The following is a 24,350-nucleotide window of genomic DNA, read 5'->3' as shown; positions in this document are numbered from 1 at the left end:
TCCTTCTTCATGTACGGTGACCAGTGCTGGATGCAGTACTCCAGGTGAGGGCGTACCATGGCCCGGTACATCGGCATGATAACCTTCTCTGTCTCTTCAGTCCAGCATCTGCCCCTTCCATTCACTGTCTGTCTTTCCCTGCCATCTCTCCTCCTGCCCCCCCCCCCCAATTTGGTCTGGCATCCATCATCTTCCTTCTGTTCCCCTCATGGTCTGGCATCTCTGTCCTTCCCTCCCCCCTGTGGTTTTTAGCATCTCTCTCTTCTCATTTCCTCCACTCAGATCTGATATCATTCTCTGCTGTCTCTTACCTTTTCTTCTCTGGTCTTCCTTCTCTATTTTCTTCCTCCATCTAAATTAAATTCTTTCTTACTATTTAGTCCCGTTTCCCTCTTTTCACTGTGTCTACCCACAGCTTGTCACCCCTTTCCCTCACCCCTCCATTATCTTACTATTTTCTTCCCCCTTTATCTCCTCCTTCCATCCAGTATGTGTTCTTTCCCACTTCCATTCAGCATCTGCTCTCCCCTCTCAACTGACATCCATCTGCCTTCTGTTCTCTCTCTCTCCCTTCTTCTCACTTCCATCATCTGTCCCCTTCTCTCTCTCATCTCCTCCATTCCATCATCTGCCCCTTCTCTCTCTCCCCCCCCAACTTCCATCATCTGCCCCCCTTCCCCTCACCTTTGCGGGTCACTTTCTTTCCCCTGAGGGTGGCTCATGTCAGAAGGGAAGCTTTGGCCGAGCAGAACCGCTTGCAAGGAACAGTTGAACTTACTTGATTGATGTCGATGCTGGGGCCCCTTGGCCTTTGAAGGAAAAAAAAAGGTGGAAAAAAGGGACCTGCAAAAGCGAGAGGAAGGGAAACCTCCAGGACAGCTGCTCTTTGCCCTCCTTCAGCGGCCCAAGAGTCCAGACCAACAGCGGCAGCTCTGTGTACTTTTCGGCACAAAGCTGCCCCTAAGCAGTAGTTTAGCGCGGTTTCATGAGGCAGCCTCAGGGCCTTTGCTAGACCGGTCCACTTCGATGATACGATGTGGGCCGCCCTAGCAAAGGCCCCAAGGCTGCCTCATGAAACCGCGCTAAACTACTGTTTAGGGGCAGCTCTGTGCCGAAGTTAAAAGCACACAGAGCTGCCGCTGGTGGTCTGGAGGTGCGGAGACAAGGCAGGAGGCAAACACAGTGGAAGGCAGGAGTCACGGCACAGCGACTGCAACAGGAAGTTGCAAGTCAGCTGACGCCGGCCTTTCGTTGCGGCGGGGACTGAATCCTTCGTGGACCGGCAAGATTTTTTTGCGGACCGTCACCGGTCCGCGGACCGGCGGTTGAAGAACTGTGCTATAAGGGACTCAAAAGAAACACAGTCCCACTGCATAGCATAAAACTGTTAAAAAACAATAATGGCATCATAAAGATTGTAAGCTCTGTTGAGCAAAGACCGTCTCTTACATGGTTAATGTAATGTACAGTGCCGCGTGCGTCTGGCAGCGCTTTAAAATGATTTGTAAGAGTAGCAGTAAAAAGAACAGTCTAGCAGCACTTCTCCAAGTTAAATCCAGAGAATTCTCTGTGTTTAAGGTGTTTAAAAAACCGGTTAGTTGTCTGCTGGTCACTGGCCATCTTTGCTATTTTGTCGTTACTGCTGTCCCATCTTTTTGTCCCTTCTAATACCAATACTTTTCATGTTAGTGCTATTGCTAGGTTTCAGTTTGCCCTTTCCAAATTTACCTGATTGACTGTACTTATTTTTATATTTGGTCATTCTGCTATTATTCTGCTGTTAAAAATTGCAAGTTTTATGTTAAACTGCTGAACACAAGCTTGGATGAATTTCTTCATAAAGGTGATTAATAAATCCTATTAAATAAATTTGTGAAAGCAGAAGGAGAGTTTGCATCCATTATATATTGTCACAATGTGACAGGGAGTATAATTTTGTTTATTGTTATTCTGAGAAAAAGTCATATGTGGTTTCACAGTTCATATTTTATACTATTTTGTGTTTTGTAATGTTAAAATGTCAAATTTCAGGTTGTGTCTGTTTGCATTTGGTCTATTCTGCTTAGTTCAGTAGTAGCGTCGTGATTTTATGAGCCCCGTTTTTATCAGCTACATCAGTTTATTCATTTAAACTCATTTTCCAATAAATTGTTTCTTTCATACCACTGATGTTCCAGAGTGACCTATTATCTACCTTGCTATTCTTGTTGGATTTTTGCCTGTAGCTTGGACCTCACCAACATAAAAATTGGCTAAGATTATCGCTGTCCAGTTAACTTTCCATTTTCAGAACAGCTGCAAAATTTTTAGGACTAATTAAAGATTACTTCCTTAAAACTAAATAAATGGAATGATAAATAGCCTTACCAGAGATTGCAGCAAGGTGACCTCAGATCAGGTTTTTGGATTTTCTGTACGTAGTGAGACGTTTCTGAAAAAATACAGTATAATCACGCTGAAATGAAAGGAGTAAGGATTAAGATCCTCTGTAAAAAAAAAAAATATGAGTAACTATTCTCTAAAGCTAATGGGGATTGCCTTATTAGCTCAGTCCAGGGATTTTCTATCTCAGCTTACTTTTTAGAGCACAAATGAGGAGTGAAACAATTATGGCTTTGAAGCTTGAAGTCCATGGCTATGGTGCATGGAGTGCTGCAGTGGCTGTTCAGCTGCCATAGCCTCTAAGACAGGGAGATACACTTTAATTTATTTCTCATAGACCCTTTCAGATCTGGCTGTGGAGCTACGTTTAAGTATGGCCACACTCTAGAAAGGCTGATTAAGCTGAGATATTTATATTTTGTTTTAGATCCTAAGGGAATTTCTTATCTCTCAAGCAAAGATTAGTCAGAGAAACAACAGGAAAACCTCCTTTGAGGGTGTGCTGAACAAAAACCTGAAGGAGGGAATTGTGTCTCTGGGTGTTTCTTCACAAATTGGATCAAATGCTCTGACATACAGAGGACATCTACTTTCCATTATAGAATACTAGAATAACCCTGTATACAACGGCATAGTAAGGGGGTGCAAGAGGGGTACAGTACGCCCTCGGTACAGTCTTCCTAAGTGCGTGGCTGCACCCCTCCTCTTCTCCACCCCCCCCCCCCGCTCGCCCACCCACCCACTCACTCCCACATCCGCCTGCTCGCTTGCTCCCCGTTCACTTGCCTGCCCATCCGCTCACTCCCTACCCACCCACTCACTTGCTCCCTGCCCGCTCGTCGCTCCTCTCCTTGCCGCATGTGCCCCTTGCCTTCCCCAGTACATTTTTGGTGCTCTGTCTGGCATCACTTCCGGGACCTGTGCCAAGGAAGTGACGTCAAAAGGGGTATGGGGAAAGGGAAGGGGGGCACACATGCAGCGGGGGAGGGGTGCCACCATCCCAGGCGCCCCTTACCTTTACTGTGCCACTGCTGGTATATATGAGGTCTGACAATTAAGTTCATGAACTCATCCTATAAAAAAGTGCTACATACCTCATTGCTGAATATCACTAAGGTCATCTTCAAATTACTTCCCTTGGGAAATGAATGTAAACAAACAAATAGAATTTCTGAAACTTTTATTTTCTTTGTCTAACTTTTAAACACTCCTCTGTTAGTTTGGTTGGCTGACAAACTGATGATGTCATACTGAGACAAAGGTATATAATGAAAGTGTTTTGAAATATTGAACTGAGCTCGTTATCAGAAGGCCAGCATTTTGGCAGCTATAACGACCTCCCCTAACGTAACTGCTAATGCAATTATGCTTTATTCTTTTGGTTTCATGATTGCAAAATAAACACAATAAAATTACTTTGGTAACTTTACGTTAGCGCCATTTTGCATGTTTTTTTTTATTTTTCACACCTTGAGTGAAAGCTAGCAGCTTTACAGCTGCAGCGTTATGAGTGCGTAGATGTCCAATTCCCATGCTCACAATGTAAGTGTATGATGGCAAGTTCATGAACTTAGATGTCAGACTAACATTGTACCACCCTTCTGGGCAGCAGCAGATGGACAGTGCTGCAGGCGGAGGATTGCGCTTGATGTGAGAACGATGACAACATTGAATTTATACTGCGCAGAAGAAAGGCCTGGCAATCTACTTCTGGATTCTGCCATGAAAACTTGATAGGACTCGTACACGAGTCGATGGCACCTAACAAACGCACATGTACAACATAATTACTCTATGGCTTTATGGCTAGCACAAGAGGTGATGAGGGTATGCATGAGGGTCTTAGCAGTGCACTCAGAAAAGAAGGGTCAGATTTTAGCAATGTTGTAGAGAAAGAATCTTCTACTGAATAGGGAGATAAGATAGATAATTCTGTGACACTATTACTCTCTACTCATATATTCACAGTTGTCATATATTGATATCGTGTTGTTTATAAATTATGTTATTTATAAAAGATATATTTTTATAAATATTATGGTGAAGTGCTTAGACCATGTTACCCAAAATATAGTGAAGTCACTGCAATGAGGATAACGAGGGGACCATCATCGCATTCACCTGTCCCCGGGCCTCCTAGATAACTTAAAACATATTCAGATATATTGATAGTACTTATCTGAATGAGGAGGTAGTTGGTTATATTCTCGATAATTCTCATTGGTGACTGTGTATTAATAAATCAAAGTGCTCTTTAAAATCCAGAAACCATTCTTTCATTCATCCGATTCCCATCCCCCCGACTCGAGTTTCACCTCTTCATCAGGGAGGGACACTGGAAATGAAATTAAACCTCATTATAACTTGCACATACTACCGTAATTCAACCTGAATTCTCTAAGCACTTACAGCTATGTGTCTATATTCTAATTCGTTCTAACATATTACTAAATTCTTATGATACCTGATACTGGCTAATGCTGTCCAGACTCCTTCAAAGCCGGCGGGCTATCACAAGCTTGCTGCTCTAAATGTTTGCTTTTAAAAGAAAATACAGCGGAAGGGGCTGTCCACTTTGAGGACGGATGTGGTCACTGCCGGGAAAATTCTCTTAAATCGCTAACCACTCGATATCCACGTTCAGGCCCTTTGGTTGCAAGGTCTGCCAATTATATATGAAACGTTGTTCCTTTTGAATTAATAGTTTGGATACATCACCCTCTGTATTATGTGTTTGAATCAAAACCGTATATTTCAAATCTTCTAGTGCATGTGATTGTTCCATCCAATGCGAAACCAAAGGGGCGGAGACACGACTTTTTCTAATATTACTTAAATGTTCTATGATTTGTGTTTTTATCATACGGATCGTTTGCCCTATGTATATTTTTTTGCATGGGCATTGTATGTAGTAAATCACCCCTTTGGATTCGCAATCGGTTCCTGTATTCAAAATAAAATGACGTCCTCCTGAGCCTGGTATCTCAACATGGGTGGTCTTCATTATATATTGGCAGACCTTGCATTTTCCGCAGGGCCTGTGGGGAGACTTAATACTCAACCTCTGATTGTGTGGATCATGCTTTAACTGCTCACCCAAATTTTTTGCTCTGGAAAAGGCAAATTTGGGTAAACTTTGTAATGTTGGATGATATTGTAATATTGCCCAGTGTTTTAATATAATATGTTTTATAGCGTTGCTTTGATTGTTATATGGCATAACGCAAACAATATTCTGCTCTTTTTGTTCATTTTGATCTTTTAACATTAGCCACGGACGGTGGCAGTTTTTTGCTCTTTTCCATGCCTTTTTTACGATTTTCCCAGGATACCCTCTTTGTGTGAATTTGGTGTACATTTCATTGGCCTCTTTATCGAAATCAGATTCCTCTGAGCAAATTCTTCTCAACCGAAGAAACTGTCCAGTAGGGATACTGTTTTTTAATGCTCGTGGATGAAAGCTCTGATATAATAACAAAGTGTTGCGGTCAGACATTTTTTTGTGTAGAGTGGTGGAGATATATTGGTTATGTTTTATACCGAAAATACACAAATCTGATAAGAAACCACCAGGGCGTCCCATAGTTGTTGGGATAGGGTCCGTGTTAGAACCCATATCCCAATATTTGGATAGTCAATTAAAACATCTTCATGCTGAGTCATATATTAAAGATTCAACACATTTTTTACAGGTTATAGATCAGTATTCTGAATATGTATTACCTTATATTCCATATATAACTTGCTATTTATTCATAATGATACTGAAGATTGTAATGCATTTTGGTGGCAGTCTTATAATATGCCTTTCACTGATCATGTTTTATTAAAATGTAAGCTGAATATTACTTATATGAAGAAAGGTAAGAGCGAGATTACTATTAAAGTAGTCTGTGGCTCGTAAATTAGATGATTTGAAAAGACACTAGTTACCTCTAATGGATACTCTTGATACTTATTCTGTAACTGATGCAGTGGATTTGTGGCATTCTTCTGCCAAGAAAACTTGATGATAATAAATTAGATAGTGCTAAAAGATGGTCGTCTAGGTTGGAAGGCACTCACCATGTTACCAGGGAAGAGCTAATTATCACCCAGAGTATGCCCAGTGTTTGTGAAGCTGACAGATCAATGTCACCAGGGCATCTTGGTGCTGATGTTGCTGGACAGAAAAGGGAGAACAGAAGCTGTAAAGATATTCTCAACATAGGAACATGGAACGTACAAAGCATGAATCAAGAAAAATTGGAAATTGTTAAAGATCAAATGGAAAAACACAAAACAGAGCCATTTTCAGTCAAAAGAGCATTGGATCTGCTACTCTGGTCATGAAACACACAGGAAAAATAGTGTGGCATTCAACCTCAGCAATAAGCTTTCAAAGACAATACTAAAGTGCAATGTTATCAGTGATAGAATCAAGACTGTCCCTTGAACATTTTGGGCCTGATTCTGTATATGCCACCTGGTCTCAACAACTGCCTAAGCGGCTTTTGAGAAATCACACATGGGCATCCTATACAGAATCATGTCTGTCCTGATGGTCAGACGCCTAACCCCGTCTAATCCCACCTAACCACCCTGATTCTCTAACCTGTCACAGGCGCTGGGTAGAGAATCACATTGCTGCTGAGCTGATCGCAGTGAGGGAATCTCCCTGCTGCAACCAGCTCAACGGCAACTGCAGTGGCAGGGAACCCCCAACCCCCCCCATGAAGTCAGGTGGCAGGAGGAATGCCCACTCCCTTCTGCATTCCCCCCCCCCCGAAGCAACCCCTGGCAGGAGGAGTGCCCAATTCCTCCAGTTTGAACCCCCGAAAAATACCCCCCACCCAACAGTGATAGGCAGGAGGGAAATCCACTCCCTCCTTCCAGAACACTCCCCCGAAACACCCTTCACCCAACCGCGATAGGCAGGAGGTATGTCCACTCAATTCTGCCAGAACCCCCTAAAACACCCCTACCCGACGGTTGACTGACCCCCCACCCACCTGGTGGCCCATGCAAGTCCTCCATCCACTGACCCTCCACCCACCCTGTGATCCCTCTAAAGGGGAAACCACCCCTAACTCCCCCATATCTTGTAAACAGAAAGTTCAGGCGGAGGGAAGCATGCACCCTCCGTCTGGCAGGTCCACCACTTGAAAATGGCAGGCCTTCACCTTCCTGGTACATTCTGGGATGCACTAGAGAGCAGCCTAAGGCCCTGATTGGCCCAGGTGTCTAAGGATCTACTAATAGGAGGGACCTTAGGCATCTGGGCCTCCTTCCCAGTGCATTCTGGCCAGATACCTAAAGCCCCTCCTGTGAGGATGTTGCGAGAGGTTCCAGCAGGAGGGAGTGGGCATCCCTCCTGCTGTGGATATTAGGGGGGTACCAGCAGGATGGAGTGGGCATCCCTCCTGCCGGGGATGTTGCAGGGGGGTGCCAGCAGGAGGGATTGGACATCCCTCTTTCCAGGGATTATTTCAAGGGTGGCGGCAGGAGGGAGTGGACATCCCTCCTACTGCGGACAGTGTAGGGAGGTTTGGGGGTGGCGGCAGGAGGGAATGGAAATCCCTTCTGCCGGCCGACTTGCGGTGGGGTTTGGGGGATTCACTGTTGTACCCACTCAGCTGATTGTGGCAGTGAGATTTCATTGCTGCAATCAGTTTAGCAACCGCATCTATTTGATTTCAATGGCCTTCATTTCAGGTGTCTATGGTGGCCCTAGAGAGATGCCTAGGGTTGCTTAAGCTCACCTAAGGCCACTTCCAGGCAAAACCACGCCCATCCTTGGCCGAGCATAAGTGTTCCTAGGTGCCTCCCTGACCTGCGACAGACGCCTACAGTGTAGGCAGCCTGCCTCGGGTTTTTTTTTTTAGAAAATGTTTTTCCTGATTGGCTGGTTAGAATGCCATTTATAGAATATGCCCCTTTGAGTCAATTAATAGTTGAAGTGTGGAAAAAAAGGACAAATTATGTAAATACTGACTTTTCTAGACAAAATAAAAGGGTTTTAGATGTTTCCCATGCAACTGTAGTGTTTATTTTCCCATCTCCTGCAAGATGCAGGATGAAATTCTGTGATTGGGCACATTCTATAAAAATGAGCATAACTTTCAGGAAAGCCCATAATCCACCCATTCCACTCCCCTTGCCTCACCTCCTTTTCACATTCACACACAGGAACTGGCATTCACACACAGGAACGGAGGGCATCCGTTGAAAATCAGGGGCGGGAAACTACGAGGTAACACCAGGAAATTCTTTTTCACTGAAAGAGTGGTTGATCGCTGGAATAGTCTTCCACTACAGGTGATTGAGGCCAGCAGCGTGCCTGATTTTAAGGCCAAATGGGATCGGCACATGGGATCTATTCACAGGGCAAAGGTAGGGGAGGGACATTAAGGTGGGCAGACTAGATGGGCCGTGGGCCCTTTTCTGCCGTCTATTTCTATGTTTCTATGTTTCTACATAACTTTTAATCAGTGTCAATGAGCATCAATTGCAAGGTGTTACTTGCCAATTATCAATGCTGATTAGGCCAATTAATCAATGAAGTTGTGTGTGCAGTTCACAAAGGCACTGGTTTGCACACACAACTTAAGGTGCTATATACAGAATTTGGAGGTAAGTACATAAGTATTATAAGCATTGCCTTTATGAGTCAGACTGAAGGTCAATCAAGCCCAGTATCCTGGTGATTTTGAGCCAATCAGGGCCTTAGGCTCCTCCCACTGCATCCCAAGATGCATTGGGAGAAGGCCCGTCATTCTCAGCATGTGGCTCTGTAGGCAGGAGGGAGTGGCCTTCCCTCCTTCCAATTTTGCAGCGGAAGGAACAGGGGTGTTGGGTGATGTGTGTATGTGTGTGTGTGTGTGTGTGTGTATAGGGTGTGTTCCATGATGTCGGGTGGTATCAGTTGATGTAGGGGTTTTTTCCATGATGTCAGGTGATGTATGTTTGTTTCTAGAAATGTTGGGGGATGTCAGGGGGGAGGGGTAAAGGGCTTCGCGACTCAGCTGATCCTCACAGGGAGAATCCCCATCAGCTGAGCCGGCAGGAATCTCCGAAGCTGCAATCAGCTGATGGCAAGCTCTCAATGTGCTGTTTTCCCCCCATCTCTGGGTGGTGAAGGGGGGGTCAGTGACCGCTGGGGGAGTAAGTGGTATCATGCTTAATCTTTCCAGTGGTCATCTGGTCAGTTTGGGCAGCTTTGGGGCACTTAGATGCAATTAAAACAGGTCTAACTACCAGCATCTAAGTTCCCTCTAGGAAAGTTTTGATTATTACTGCAATACGAGCAGGTTTAAGCCCGCCTGATTCCCACCCATAACACATGCCCCTTTGAGCTCTGGACACACAGCAGCTTAGAAGTGCTGCTGCATGTCCAGAAAGTTGATTTTGATTATCATCCCTGCTATTAAGACGTCCCTGATATTAAGACATCCAAGAGCCAACTTAGGCAGGTTTTGGACATTATAAAGTTTTGATTATGCCCCTCTTTGCCAATTAAAAAAAAATTTAGGCACAGATTCCGAACTTAGGCAGTGTTAGGCAGCTACAATTAGGACGCCTAGAATATGGCCCTGAGTGAAGAGAGATGTTCTCCAATTTGTTCTAATAGTAATTCTATTGCATGCCCCCCTTGTACTTGTACTTTTGGAAACAGCAAACAATGGATTCATATCTACCTATTATTTCATAAACCTTCATCATATTTTCTCTCAGCAATGTTCAGTCAGGGCCTTCCAGGATTTGATATGCCGCATTTCTGTGGTTACAATCAAAGTGGTTTACATATTATATGCAGATACTTATTTTGTACCTAGGACAATAGAGGTGTGGAAGCATGACATGGCAACAAAACACCACCTTGGCACCAGATGTACTCTTTTGACCATGGTCCATCGACCATTAGATGTTGCTGTGCAAGATGGGATCAGAAACACATTATTGTGGTTCTGCACGATTAGTCATGCCATGCTGGTTGGGAATGATTGAAGACACATGCACTTAGCAAAATGCTACCATGTGAGATTCATGGGAACCTGATGTAAAATAACACAACTTCCACATGGTCACCAGGTCACCTCTATATCCCCTTCCCCTATTTCATTCTCACATCTACTGCCGCCTTTTTTTCCTTTTCTATAATCAAAGAGGATGAAAGCATATAATGTATCTTTTCTCCTCTTCCAAATTCACTGCTTGTTCTTCTGTGCCCTGAAGAGATTCCAGGTGTGCCACAAGAAATTCCAGAATTTTACGTTATTTAAAAAAATTCCCTTCATCCATCTACTCAGCTTCAACTCTATCATATCCTTAAACTATCATTTTCTACTACAACTGTTCCGGATACCTTTAAACTTGCTGTGATCACATAATTCCTCAAAAGCCTTCAGTGGACCCTACCTGCAGTTCCAACTATCGTCCCTTCTCCCATCTCCTTTTCTTTCATCTCAAACTATTCTTGGACTACTAAAATCTGGCTTTTGCTCTCTTCATGCATCCTTCTTGATCTCGTATCTGCTGTTTTCGAAACTGTTGATAGCTACCTACTCCTTGCTGCACTGCCCTCACTTGGATTTTGGGGCTCATTCTGTCTTGGTTTTCTCCTTGTCTATCCCATTGCACTTTTAGTGTATGTCTCATGAATACTTCTCCACTGCTAACCACTATCAGTAAGTGTACCTCAGGTCTGCCTTGGGTTCTCTTCTCCCTGTATATTTGTTCTATTGGTAATCCAATCTCTTCCCATGATTTTCTGTACCATCTTTATGCTGATGACTTCCCATCTACCTCTCTACATCAGAAATTTCACAGTAATCTAGACCCAAGCCTACAGCTAGTACAGAACATGACCATAAAACTAGTTACCAACTCATGTAAATTTGATCATGTTACGCCTCTATTATGTCAAGAACATTGGTTACTGGTCAATCATAGAATAAGTTGGCAAATTTTGATGCTAGCACAAGGTTCGGGGTGGGGTATCAGGGGATTGAGGGGATTGAGGGGGCCTGGCAGCAGGAGGGCATCCCTCCTGCCGATCACAGATGTGGGGGTGGAGGTGTCGGGGGAGTTAGGCAAGAGGCTGATCGCAGATGTGTGTGTGTGTAGGGGGGATGTCGGGGGGTGTTAGGCAGGAGGAAGTGGGTATTCCTCCTACTGATTGCGGATGTGGCGGGGAGGTGTCAAGAGTATTAGGCAGGGGGAAGTGGGTATCCCTCTTGCCAATTTTGGGAGTAGGTGTCGGGGCAGGTCCTATGCCGTAGCGGGCTCAGTTGATCATAGCAGTAGTATTTCCCCCCCCCAATCAGTTAAGCCGGCAGGATTCATTTTGGGTGAATCGGTTCGAATCGATTCAAAAACATAAAAAAATCGGCCTCCCGATTCGGCAACTGACCCTCTCCCCCTTGCCCCCTAAAGCAGGATCGGCAGCGCTGCCTCTTTCTGGCCGGCCGCTACCGCTCCTGCTTTAGAGGGCGAGTGGGGAGTGTCAGTTGGGAAGTGCTTCTCTCTGGCTTCCCCCCTGGCCTCCCGGGGAGGATAGAGGGGGGGAAAGAGATACTGGATAGGAAGGTAGTTGGGCAAAGAAAGGGAGAGATGCTGGATGAAAGGGTAGTTGAGAAAAGGTGGATCTGTGGATGGAGATGAATAAAAGGAAAGATGCCAGACTTCCGGGGGAGGGAAGGAAAATGGAAGGGGAGGACAGAGATGGCAGATGGCATGGAGAAAGAAGAAAGAAGGAGACCTGGCAAGCAAGTTATCAGATGACAACCAGAGCCTGGGACCAACAAGATGTGAATAATGACCAGACAACAAAAGGTAGAAAAAAAATCATTTTATTTTCTGTTTTATGATAACAATATGTCAGATTTGAAACGTGTATCCTGCCAGAGCTGGTGTTAGACCGCAAATGTGAGCTAGGATGTAACAGAGAGAGGAAAAGTCTTTTTTGTTTGTTTACACCACAGCGCCAGTGTGGTTAGGAGAAGGCAAAGGGGGTGAAGAGGCTATAAAAGGGGTGAATTGGTTATAAAATAAACCCACAAGGATGTTTAAAAAACAAACACTTAATTGGGCAGGAAAATCAAATCAAATCGAAAAATCGATTCAATAGGCTAAATCGAATCAAATTTTTTTTTCCTGAATCGGGCAGCACTAGCGTCTACATTTCAGGCATCTGTTGCAGCTCTTGGAAGACATTTAGGAACACTTTAAAAATGCCTAAGGCCATTTATGGGTGAAACCACACCCATGCTCCACCTTGTATCCCTAAGTGTCTCCCTAGACCCCGGACAAACACCTACAGTGTAGATGTCCTTCCTTGGGAGAATTTTTTTCTTAAAAGTGCATTCTGATTGGCTGCCAGATGATGGTAGGATGCCTACTGCCACCTGCAATCAGGATGCATGTTTAGAAAATCAGGCCTTTTGTGTCCAGCCACTTAGGTAGTCTTTTGAACATTAAAGATAAGTATAATCTCAATATATCTGTCTTTATATGTATTATCAGGTTTCAAAAGATGTATTGCTACATTTAAGTTAATTGCTGCTGATCCTTTAGGAAGGTGGATACATATGTGGACATGAATCTGGGAAATACTACAATGGCGCTTTTCAATGTATATGCACCTAATTCGAACCAAATTGAATTTTTTAAAACTCTACAACAATTGTTGTTACCACTGGCTGTTTCTAATTTAGTTGTGGCTGGGGATTTTAATGCTGTTATAGATCCTATAATGGATAAAAAACCTAGTAGAGTTATGAAGTCATTAGGATTAGATAATTTGATACAAAATTGTGATTTGAAAGATATATGGCGAATATTTCATTTTAATGATCAGTAATTTTCATTTTGTTCCCATGTTCATAAATCTTTTTCAAGAATAGATTATATATTGGTTTCAAATTAATTAGTTCAACAAGTAACACAAGTCTCCATAGATCCAATTATTTTGTCTGATCATGGTGGGGTGTGGATTAAAATTAAGATAACTGATCAAGAGAATAGTAGACCTATATGGAGATTTGATAATACATTGCTGGTGGAACCAAGTTTAATTGAGGAAATACAATTGAAAATGAATGATTATTTTCAAATTAATAATATTAATAAAATTAATAAAGGATATCTCTATAGAAACGTTATGGGATGCTTTTAAGGCAATAATATTACCTCTAAATCAGAACCCCATATGGACATCAAACATCCCCTCTGCAACACTAACAGGCTTTAATTTCACACACACACAAGCCAATCACACAACAGGTTGCTTTTAAGGCAACCATGAGAGGTCAAATTATTTCTTTTTCGGCATATTTTAAAAAACAAATTAAAAAACAGTTTTATAGCTTGGAACAAGATATAAAGATATTAGAATCAAAATTAGTTGAGAAATGGGAATATTCTACATTACAAGACCTCTTGAAAGCGAAAGGGAAATATAATGAGATTTCATCTAAGTTGATTAGAAAAGATTTATTTTCTCAATAGGCATTGTATTATGGAAATTCAAATAAGGCGGGAAGATTATTGGCAAATTATCTAAAAGCAAAAAAACGGAAAACAAAAATAGTGATGATTAAAGATGAAAAGGGGAATAGTTATTCTCAAATTGGACCGATTTTAAAACAATTTTTAAAAAACCTATATTCTTCTGAGCCTTATTTAGATAAAGAAAGGGATGGTTTGGAATTTTTAAATTTAATTAAGGGACCGAAAATTCCTGAGCATATAAAAGAAAGTTTAGAAAAACCACTATTAATAAATGAATTACAAGCAGCATTGAAGTCCCTTAGAGTTGGATCCGCTCCAGGTGGAGATGGTTTTACTGTAGAGTTTTATAAATCATTTCAAATTACCCTATTACCATATTTATTAAATTTATATCAGACTCAACTAATTAAAGGTTGTATTACGGGTACCATGGCTGAATCATTAACTATAGTTTTGCCAAAGCCAAATAAAGATCCCACACTGGTTTCAAATTACAGGCCTGTTTCTTTAATTAATGTTGATGGAAAAATTTTAGCTAAAATTTTGGCTATACGTTTGGCTAAAGCTCTCCCTTTTATTATTGGTATGCATCAAACAGGATTCGTTGCTCAAAGACATTCTTCTAATAACACTAGGCTTGCATTGCATATGTTGAATTTGTCTAAAGCCTTAAATGATCCAGTTTTTTCTGTATCCCTTGATGCAGAGAAGGCCTTTGATCGTGTTGAATGGACCTTTATGTATCACGTGATGGAGTGGTTTGGTATTGGTTCAGGATTTATACAAATGGTTCAAACCTTGTATAGCTCTCCTTTTGCTAAACTGTATATTAATTATAATTTTTCAGAAGGTTTTAAGTTGCAGAGGGGGGTTAGACAAGGTTGTCCTTTATCTCCTCTGCTTGTTGACATTGTATTGGAACCTTTGTTATTAGCCATTCAGCAAGCGGAGGAGATTCAGGGTATTCCTCATAAAGATCGGGAATATAAGATTTCGGCTTATGCGGATGACATATTGCTCTATTTGAGAAATCCTGAGACAACCATTCCTTGCTTACTTTAAATGGTTGAGAGTTTTGGAAAATTTTCAGGTTATAAGATAAATTGGAATAAATCAGAAATTCTTCCACTCAATGTTCACTGTACAAAAGGTTTGTTTGATTCTTTTCCCTTTCTTTGGAAGGAGGATGGAATACAGTATTTAGGCATTTGGATTAAAAATACATTGGATGAAACAATGAAAATAAATGAAAAATCGTTATTACAGAAGGTTACGGAAATGTGTGAGCAATGGAATCCTTTACACCTTTCATGGTGGGGGAGAGTCCAAACTATCAAAATGATGATTTTGCCTGTGGTTTGTTATCAGATGGGTATGTTGCTGGTATATTTTCAAGGGTCCTTTTATAAAAAATTAAATAGCATTCTTTTAAAATTTATTTGGCTGGGTAAAACTCCTAGAGTGGCTTTGGTATCCTTACAAAGATCAATTTCAGAGGGAGGGATAAATTTTCCCAATTTTTATAGGTACCATCAAGCCTATATTTTGCGCCAAGGTATGTATTGGGTCCTCCCAGAACTCATGGAAAAACTCCCAGACTGGTTGTGGTTAGAATGGCAACTCATGTCTCCATTGCGCCTGTGCCATGTGCTCAGTATCAAAATGCCTAGCTACAGTAAAGATAACAGAATACTAGCCGATACATGGAAAACATTGCGGTATGTAAGCAATTTAACAACTATTCCAATTTACAAATCTACAGATCAATCTATATGGGTAAACTCCAAGATCCAAATTGGCGGAGAAAGGCTAGTCTGGAAGCATTGGATGATAGCAGGAATACGTATATTGGATGATTTTATTTCTAATGGTAATATGCTTGAATTTTCACAGTTGCAACATAAATTTGGACTTAATAAATCAGAAAATTTTCGATGGTTGCAACTGAAGCATGCCATTCAGGCGGGGTTCCCTGATTGGAAAAACCTTAATAATCATTATAGTATGGAGTTTCTATGTTTTCAGGCAGACTTCTTGGGTCACCAGGCTGCCCAGTGGTATAAAGTATTAAATGAATTTACTAAAAAGAAATTAAAAACTGGTCTAAGAGATATTTGGAGCATTGAGATTAAGCATGAAATTATTGCATCTCAATGGCCACGAATTTGGTCTTGGTGGATGAGATGTACAGTGTCGGCATCTATGAGACAAACTTGGTTTTTTCTGTTGCATAGAGCATTGTGGACTCCTGTTAGGTTGCAAAAATTAGATAGTTCTTTGTCTAATAAATGTTGGCACTGCCATCTAGAAGCAGGAACTTTAGATCATTTATTGTTTCATTGCCCATTTATTATGAATTTCTGGAAATCAATTTGGGACCAAATTAATAATTTATTAGATAACCCAGTGGCATTATCCTATGATACTGTGATATTTGGTATGGAAATGAGAGCAAAAAGTCAAATTTCTGTGAACAACAATAAATTATTACTTATAATGACTGGTGTTGCCATTTAACAAATTACATATAATTGGAAGGATTGGAGAAGATTAAATTATAATTTTTGGTGGAACTCTTTATGCCATATCTATAAAATGGAAAGATTTATTGCAATACAGTGGGGATATGAGGTGGGAAGTGGGGAGGGATAAGAGTTTATGTAATGTACCAATGATAGCTTGTAAGTGATGTATTTATTGTTAATGTGATTGAATATATATAACACTTATTGTAATTTTGAAAATGAATAAAGAATTTATTAAATAAAAAACAAAAAAAACAAAAGATGAAAGGCAGAGTTGTCTATTGTTAGATTTGAAACTGAGATCCAAAAGGCAACATAAACGTTTCAGGTTAATGACATTGATGCTCATTTGATTTTCTTAGGCAGCAGAGTGCACCTTCTGCAATATTTTTTCACTTATCATTCTCTTCAAGGCCACTTTCACATCTTTGTTCCTCAAGCTGTAGATGAATGAGTTCAGCATAGGTGTCACTGCTGTGTACATCACACTGGCCACACGGTCATATTCCAGTGAGTAACTGGATGAGGGCCGGAAATACATGAAAAATATACTCCCAAAATACAGAGTAACAGTAGCTATGTGAGATGAACAAGTAGAAAAGGCTTTGGACCTTCCAGACACAGAAGAAACTTTCAATACAGTGCTGATAATGCGAATATAGGAAACAATGATGAACAGAAAAGACACCATGTCTATCAGTGATCCCTCTGTGAAGATCATTAGCTCATTGAGGAAGGTGTCTGTGCAGGAAAGCTTCAGCAGTGGGGGAACATCACAGAAGAAATGATGAACTTTGTTGGAGCTACAGAAGGATAAGCGACAAGTCAATAAGGTATGTAACAAGGAATTCAGAATCCCAATGAGCCAGCATATTCCCAAGAGACAAAGACAAGTCCTCCTATTCATAAGCATGGGGTAATGCAAAGGGTTACAAATAGCCACGTACCTGTCATAGGCCATAACGGGAAGTAGTGTTATTTCAATAACAGCACATGTACTGAAGAAAAATAACTGTGTCATGCAGGCAGTGTATGAAATGACCTTGTTCTCTGAAAAGGTGTTGGTTAGCATCTGGGGGATGATGGCTGAGCTGAAGCACATGTCTACAAATGACAAATTACTGATGAAAAAATACATAGGGGTGTGAAGGTGGTGATCAGTGGCTACTAAAGTAATCATTGTCGTGTTGCCTAGTAAATTGAGTACATACAGGGATAAGAACAGCAAAAAGAGGGGAACCTGATGCTCTGGGAGGTCTGAGAAGCCCAAAAGAAGAAATTCTTTCACAGTTGTCCAATTCTGTGGCTCCATCTGTTCAGCTTGTTAGTAAAGATTACCAGTAATATCTGTAACAGCATTGGGTACACAAAGAGGATGATGCAATAAACTGAGTATTTATCACAAACAGGTCTTATAAGTATGAAAATGAACAGCCCCCACCACAACCAGACAATTGTACATATTCTAAACACAGTATCTAACTCCTAGGCACTGTTTGATGCAGTTGTCAATCAACTGCTAGAAGCACACCTTGCAGAGTCTAAGTGGCTGGTAGGCATTGAATGCTTAGGGTTTAGAGTACCAGATGTCCGGATTTACTCGGACATGTTCTCTTTTGAAAGGACATGTCCGGATGGCTTTCCAAAACACGGCACTTTATCTGGGTTTTGAAGAGCTTCCACGTCAGGACCGCGTCGGGAGGGCATCCGCGCATGTGCGGAATCAATGTGGGGATGTCACACGCATGCATGCATGAGTGGGACATCATCGCATTGCATCTGCACATGCGTGGATGCCCTCCCGACGCGAACCCAAGGATGAGAACAGTTTGAGGGGTGGGACTTGGGGTGGGGCTGAGGTGGAATGGGGTGGAACGCGGTGACCTGGGTGTAAAGGGGTGGGGCTGGGTGGAACTGGGTGGGCCTAGGGGGTGGGGCTATGGGTGCAAATTCTACTAACCCTACATGGGCACATTGTCATTTAGGCCAGGGTTTTCTTGGTCCAAATGAGTGCGCCTTAATCAATCTAAACACAAACTCTGACCTGAATCTGCCCCTAAACATGCCTACTTGAAGGTAGGTGCCGGTAGGTATCTCAGTGTAGACCTCGAAGTGGTAGGCACCTAACTAGTTGGGTACCTACTGGCAAATTATTTGAATTGGTTCTTAATGGTGCTTTCAATTATCAGCATTGATTAAGCAAATTAAAACATTTAAGTTAGGTGCCTAGTAGTGGCACAGTGAAGGTGAGAGGCACCTGGGGTGGTAGCACCCCTCCCTGTCCTCTTCTCCACCTCCCTGCTCTTTCCCCAACCTCCTGCCATGCATATGCCCTTTCCCTTCCTCTGTACTTCTTTAACTTCCCTGGTGTGAGCAACATCACCAACTTGCTGCCCGCATTGGCGTCAATTCTCCCTCTGATGCCACTTGCTAGGCATGGGTCTCGGAAGTGATGTCAGAGGGAGAGCCATTGCTGGTCCAAGCAGCAGGTTGGAGTTGCTGCTTGCGCCGATGGAGAGCTAGTGGTATGGTGGGGAGGGGGGGAGTGAAGGCACATGCACGGTGGGGGGAGGGGTGGGAAGGAGCAGGGGCTGGAGAGGAGGAGGGGTGCTGGTACCCCCACCATGATAGCACCTGGGGCGGACCACCCCCCACTCCACTGGTGCCTAGATGGCTAAGCTCGCTGATCTAGGCACCTAACTGGAGGTGTCTTTTATAGACACAAGGCCATTCTGCCCAAGCAGCTCCTGTAGTGCAATTGAATCCAATGTAGAAGGAACCTGATATTCAGCTGTTTCCAGATCTTTTGAAATGGATCTTTGCCACTTTAGTGGCCTTTTCAGAATTTGTTGCTTCGTGACCTTTAATTTGAATTTCTGTTTTTGCCCTACAATAAGCAACATTGTAAACTTTTGGCTTTTTTTACATGTAGTCCCCTGTGCAAATAAAATTGCAGTTTGAGGCCTTCACAAATAATGCCGTTGTCTGAAATCATTCTTTAATTCTTAATCAATGAGCTTCTGTGATGCAGGATCATGCAACACATTCCATGAATTCAACATTCAGGGAGAACCAGTATAAAGATATTTTCACATAATTACACTTTCTTGCGAAAGTTTGCTAATGAGCTCATTTGCATAGGTAGCAAACCTTTGCAGTACTAATACTGGTTACTTTCAAACTATCCTTGGCAAAATCATACTTACTGCAATTCTAAAATCACTGAGTTTGGATCTGCCCAGAAGCTCTTGACCAATCACCAGTGTCCAGGACCCATGGGGACCCAAAAGGCCAGGGAGAATGGGACCAGCAGTGGCCCCACAAGCAGCCAGAAGAGTCCGAGGCTAATGGGGACTGGCAAGTGACCAGCGGAAGAACCTGTGGTGACTGGTGGTATCGGGAGCGGTCAAAAAAACCCAGTGGGAAGCAACCTGTAGACCCAGAGAGCACTGGCCAAAGGTGACTGGTGAGTGACTGGCGGAGGGACCAGTAGGGCCAGTGGTGACCAGCAGAGACATTGGTTGAAGCGGGAAGCTGCTTGAACCTGGAAGCTGCTCGAAGACCCGGAAGGCCAATTAGAGTTAGAGAGGACCCGGAGAAGAATGAGTCCAGAGAGGACCTGATGGTGACCAGGAAGTGCCTGGAGGGACCTGGTCATGTGTTATGGAAGAGTGTGAATCAAGTGTGTCATATTGTTGTTTTAGCAGAGCTCAGTGAATCAGAAGACCAAAAGTACCTGTGGACAAAGGAGTGATGGGTAATGACCACTCGGCCCGATCACAGATAGGTGCTGGAAATATAGGTCTTGAAAACCCTGGCCTACATTTTTGGTGCCTAGCTTTTCTGAAGCCACAATTCTATAAATGGCACCATCATGTGATTTGCATGCAATTGACAGTCGTTTTTAAGGCAGCCACTGATAACGGCAGCCACTGATAACGGAGCCATAGAATATAGGCCTTTGTGTCATCAGCAAATTTAATTATCCTACTAGTTATTTCCATCTCTAGATCATTGATAAATATGTTAAAAACCTCTACGTCTCCTCTTCTAAAGTTAAATGCTTTTGTATTAGATTTCTTGTGTGTACTTACTCCAGAAATTATATTGAATTTAATCTTGTTATGATCACTGTTATCAAGTGGCCCCAGCACCATTACTGCCCTGCATTAAATCATACACTACTAAGGACTAGGTCTAGAATTGCTTCGCCTCTTATTCGTTCCTGAACCAGCTGCTTCTTAAAGCAGCCTTGATTTCATCAAGGTATTATATCTCCCTAGCATGCTCTCGTGTTATATTTACCCAGTCAATATTGGGGTAATTGAAATTATTCATTATTTATTTATTTAAAACATTTATATCCTTCATAGCCAAATTCTATAACATACATAAATCAAATTACACAAACACATACATACAAATATTATAAAACCAATAATCAATAAAGTATAAATTATAAAGAATTAAAATAATAATTGCCCATCACAAATCCAGAAAAGCCTTTCTAAAAAGAAAAAAGAAACCCTTCGAACTCTTGCAGAAAGCTAACAAATTAGAAATCAAACAAACTGACTCAGGAAGCGAATTCCATAATAGAGGTCCTGCCACACCAAAACCACGAGAATGGCTAGTTGTCTTGGATGTGGGTCGAATAGAAGGAACAACCAGTAGGTTCTTAGATTGAGATCTTAAAGAATGTGAAGACATATATGGTTCCAATAAAGAATTCACCACTTTCAGTAAGGAGCTATGTAAAGCCATATATACTAAAGTTAAGATCTTAAATTGGATTTTCCATGCTACTGGAAGCCAATGAAGTTCAACAAGTAGAGGTTTCAACATGCACATAAGGAGTTAGGCTGCCAATCACCCTTGCTGTGGCATTCTGTGCCACCTATAGGGCTCTCATTGATTTCTGTGGGAGCCCGTATAAAAGGGCATTGCAGAAATCCAAGTGAGGCAAAACAAAGCATTGCATAACTTGACAAAAATTAAATGGAGAAAGGAGGTCCCGTGATTCCAATATCATACGGATCTTGAAAAACACCATTTTCACTATTGATTAATATGGCCACAAAATTATAGAGAGGAATCTAATAAAACCCCTAAGGTCCATAACAATTTAAAATAAACATGTTAGTATCCAAAATGCCTGCTCATATTAATTTGGAGTAATAGATCTTTCTTTTGGTTCTAAGAGCCAATTCATACTCCTTTGTAGCATATGTCCAGCTGTCTCTCCTCTCCTCAGGATTATTATGCCAAATTTGCTCCAATCAACTACAGTACCTATAGCACAAACACCTTAATTTAAGAAATTGAATAATCAAATTGGCCTTCAATGAAGTTATGATAACTGGTAAAGTTTATTTTTACCACAGATGGTCATGAAAAAAAACATTCTTATTTTTTTTATAACAAAATATCCAAATAGGGAGTCTGACTGCTGTTATATTTGAGGTTGAATCTGAGATTGTTGTCTTTTTATTTAAACCAGGGCATCTCAGCCCAGTCCTTGAAGCACACCTAGTCCCATCAGGTTATCAGGATATCCACAATGAATTTGAATGTGGTAGATTTACATACCAAGGAGGCAGTGCATGCAAATCAGGAACTAGGTTTTAAAGCATTGCTTTAAAACAGCAATGAAATTGTAAAAGTGATATATGACCAGTATAAGTGAGACATATAAGTTAGGTTGTGAGAGCAAGCTTGTTTGAGCATCTTTACAGTCTGACCCAGGAGAATGATCACGTGAGAGGAATTTTACTGGCTTGTTTTAAGTACTAACTTACTCTGGGTTCTACTAAACTACGCTAGAGGTTTTTAGTGTAGGCCAGCAAGGTAAATGCATCGACACTCATAGGAATTCTAGGAGCATCACAGCATTTACCTCACCGGCCCACGCTAAAATTCTCTAGTGCCATTTAGTAAAAGGAGCCCTTAGTTTTCTATTGTTTTACTGGGATATTTTCATCTCTCATGGTTTTATCAGCTAATACCTTCTTCCTTAGATATTTATTTATTTATTTACTAATTGCCAGTTTGATGAAGCTTGTGCTTTACATCTGTCTGTTTGTTTTATCAGTGCATGCATTATTTATTGTTCCAATAGGTTTCTTTTATTATTTATTTGTATTTACTCTGTATTTAAGCTCTTATTTATGTTTAAGTAGCATTTAGGAGTTTTTAATGGCACAAATACTATTGCTTTTAAGTGTTTATCATATTGCACAAGGATTACAGTTTCATTGCCCCTGTTTTAGTCTGTGAATGGTGAAGCATGGCGATGTCAGGCATCAGTTTATAATTCCTGGGACTTTCTTTGTAATAATAAAGATTATTGTTGTTTTATCAAGGTCTACTTCTGTTTTACTTTCCACATTGGATCTAGTGGACTGCCTGCCTTGCTGTCTTCATACATAGGGACATATCCACAAAGCTAGTATATTATTTGGAAAAATGATGCATGATTCTGAATTTCCTGATAAATTTGTGAATATCAATTTGGATTCACAGAGTTCTATAAGGGGATGCAAAAGTTAATCCCCTTGTAGGACCCTAAATTGTTTTTGGGAAAGACTGAAGATAGGTTCCCAACAGCACATTTTTAAACATTTGTCTTCTTTCCACCTCTGAATCTCTCTCTCAAAGGAGCATTGTTGATGAACATTCTGCTATCTCTTTCCTTAGAAATACAGTATTGTGTAATTCTGCTATCATGGTTAAAACCAGATGATATGGGAGGAGACATTGTAATAATGAATAGATCATGCATAGATCACTCTCTCTTTCTTGCTAGACTAAAGGAAATAGGTGTTCCTGGGACAGTTCTCAGTTGGTTCCAATCTTATTTGCCCTGCAGAACAAAACCCCCTTATGATTCCTATCTACCATATAGCTAAGTTTGAAACACACCACATTTCTTGCCCTCATTCTTTGGAATCAGCTCCCATCAGACTTTAGACGAGCCCTTTCAAAATATCTTCAAACAAAAATTGAAAACATTTCTTTACCAAGACTTTGTCCTTAGATTAAAGGATTTTATAATTCCTTTTTGATGTGTTATCTTGTATTGTCCTGTCTCCAAACCCTATATTTTCCCCTCCATTTGTGTCACATCTCTCGTTATCAGTAGTGTGCAGTCAGGACTTTCAGGGGATTCAGCGAATCCTCAGCTCTACAGCCATGCTTTTTTTTAAACACTTTTTGCTTGATGCACTTTGATTTGTTGATTAGGCAGCCTGTCCTCGCAAGCTCAAACTAGTCTGTGATACCTGGGACAATGGAGCATTAAGTAACTTTCCCAGAGTCAGAAAGAACAGGCTGGGACTGAACTCACAACATCTGGAGAAGAGCTTCTAAAGGATCAGTAGCCACTAAAGATGATAAATATAAACTTGCTTTGCAGAAGAGTTTCAATACCTCAATACCTCAAAGTTTTTTGTTCTCTTAGGCTTCTATTGCAGGTCTCACCATGCCTGTGCATGTTCTATCTATCCAGACACGGCAAGACCTGGAAACCTGCAACAATCAAAGAGTTTCTTACTTGAGCCGAACATCTTTCTGTTCTCCTGATTGATCCCTCTTTTCAATAAATTCTTTTCAGGGCGTAGTTGTTTTTATGAAAATATAAACCACCTGAAAAGAAGAGGCCTATATGGTCTCAAAGGCTCATACACAAATTTGGATAACCTACATATTCACCGAATAACAGTGTCATGACCTGCAATTAATTCAGTTTTTCTCCAGGACTACACAGCTGCAAGATTTTAGAACTAATTAAAGATTAATTCTTTCAACTAATGCAATAGATGATAAACAGCCTTACCAGAGATTGCAACAAGGTGATCTCAGATCAGGTTTGAGGATTGTCTCGACACAGCAAGATGTTTATGAAAAATACAGTATATCATTCTGAAATTAAAAGGGTAAAGATTAAGATCGTCT

General features: G+C 41.4%; 1 protein-coding gene across 1 annotated transcript; it reads right to left on the bottom strand.

Annotated features, from left to right (window-relative positions):
* Positions 1-16,755: 16,755 nt before the first annotated feature.
* LOC117357231 (olfactory receptor 1G1-like) lies at positions 16,756-17,709 on the bottom strand. Its single transcript, XM_033937603.1, has one exon. It carries the CDS (start codon positions 17,707-17,709, stop codon positions 16,756-16,758), a length of 954 nt encoding a protein of 317 aa, XP_033793494.1.
* Between the last annotated feature and the right edge of the window lie 6,641 nt (positions 17,710-24,350).

The sequence above is a fragment of the Geotrypetes seraphini genome, chromosome 3 (genome assembly GCF_902459505.1).
Source record: "Geotrypetes seraphini chromosome 3, aGeoSer1.1, whole genome shotgun sequence".
NCBI lineage: Eukaryota > Metazoa > Chordata > Amphibia > Gymnophiona > Dermophiidae > Geotrypetes > Geotrypetes seraphini.
The sequence above is the reverse complement of the archived record's forward strand: the minus strand, read 5'-3'. Positions and strand labels throughout refer to the sequence as shown.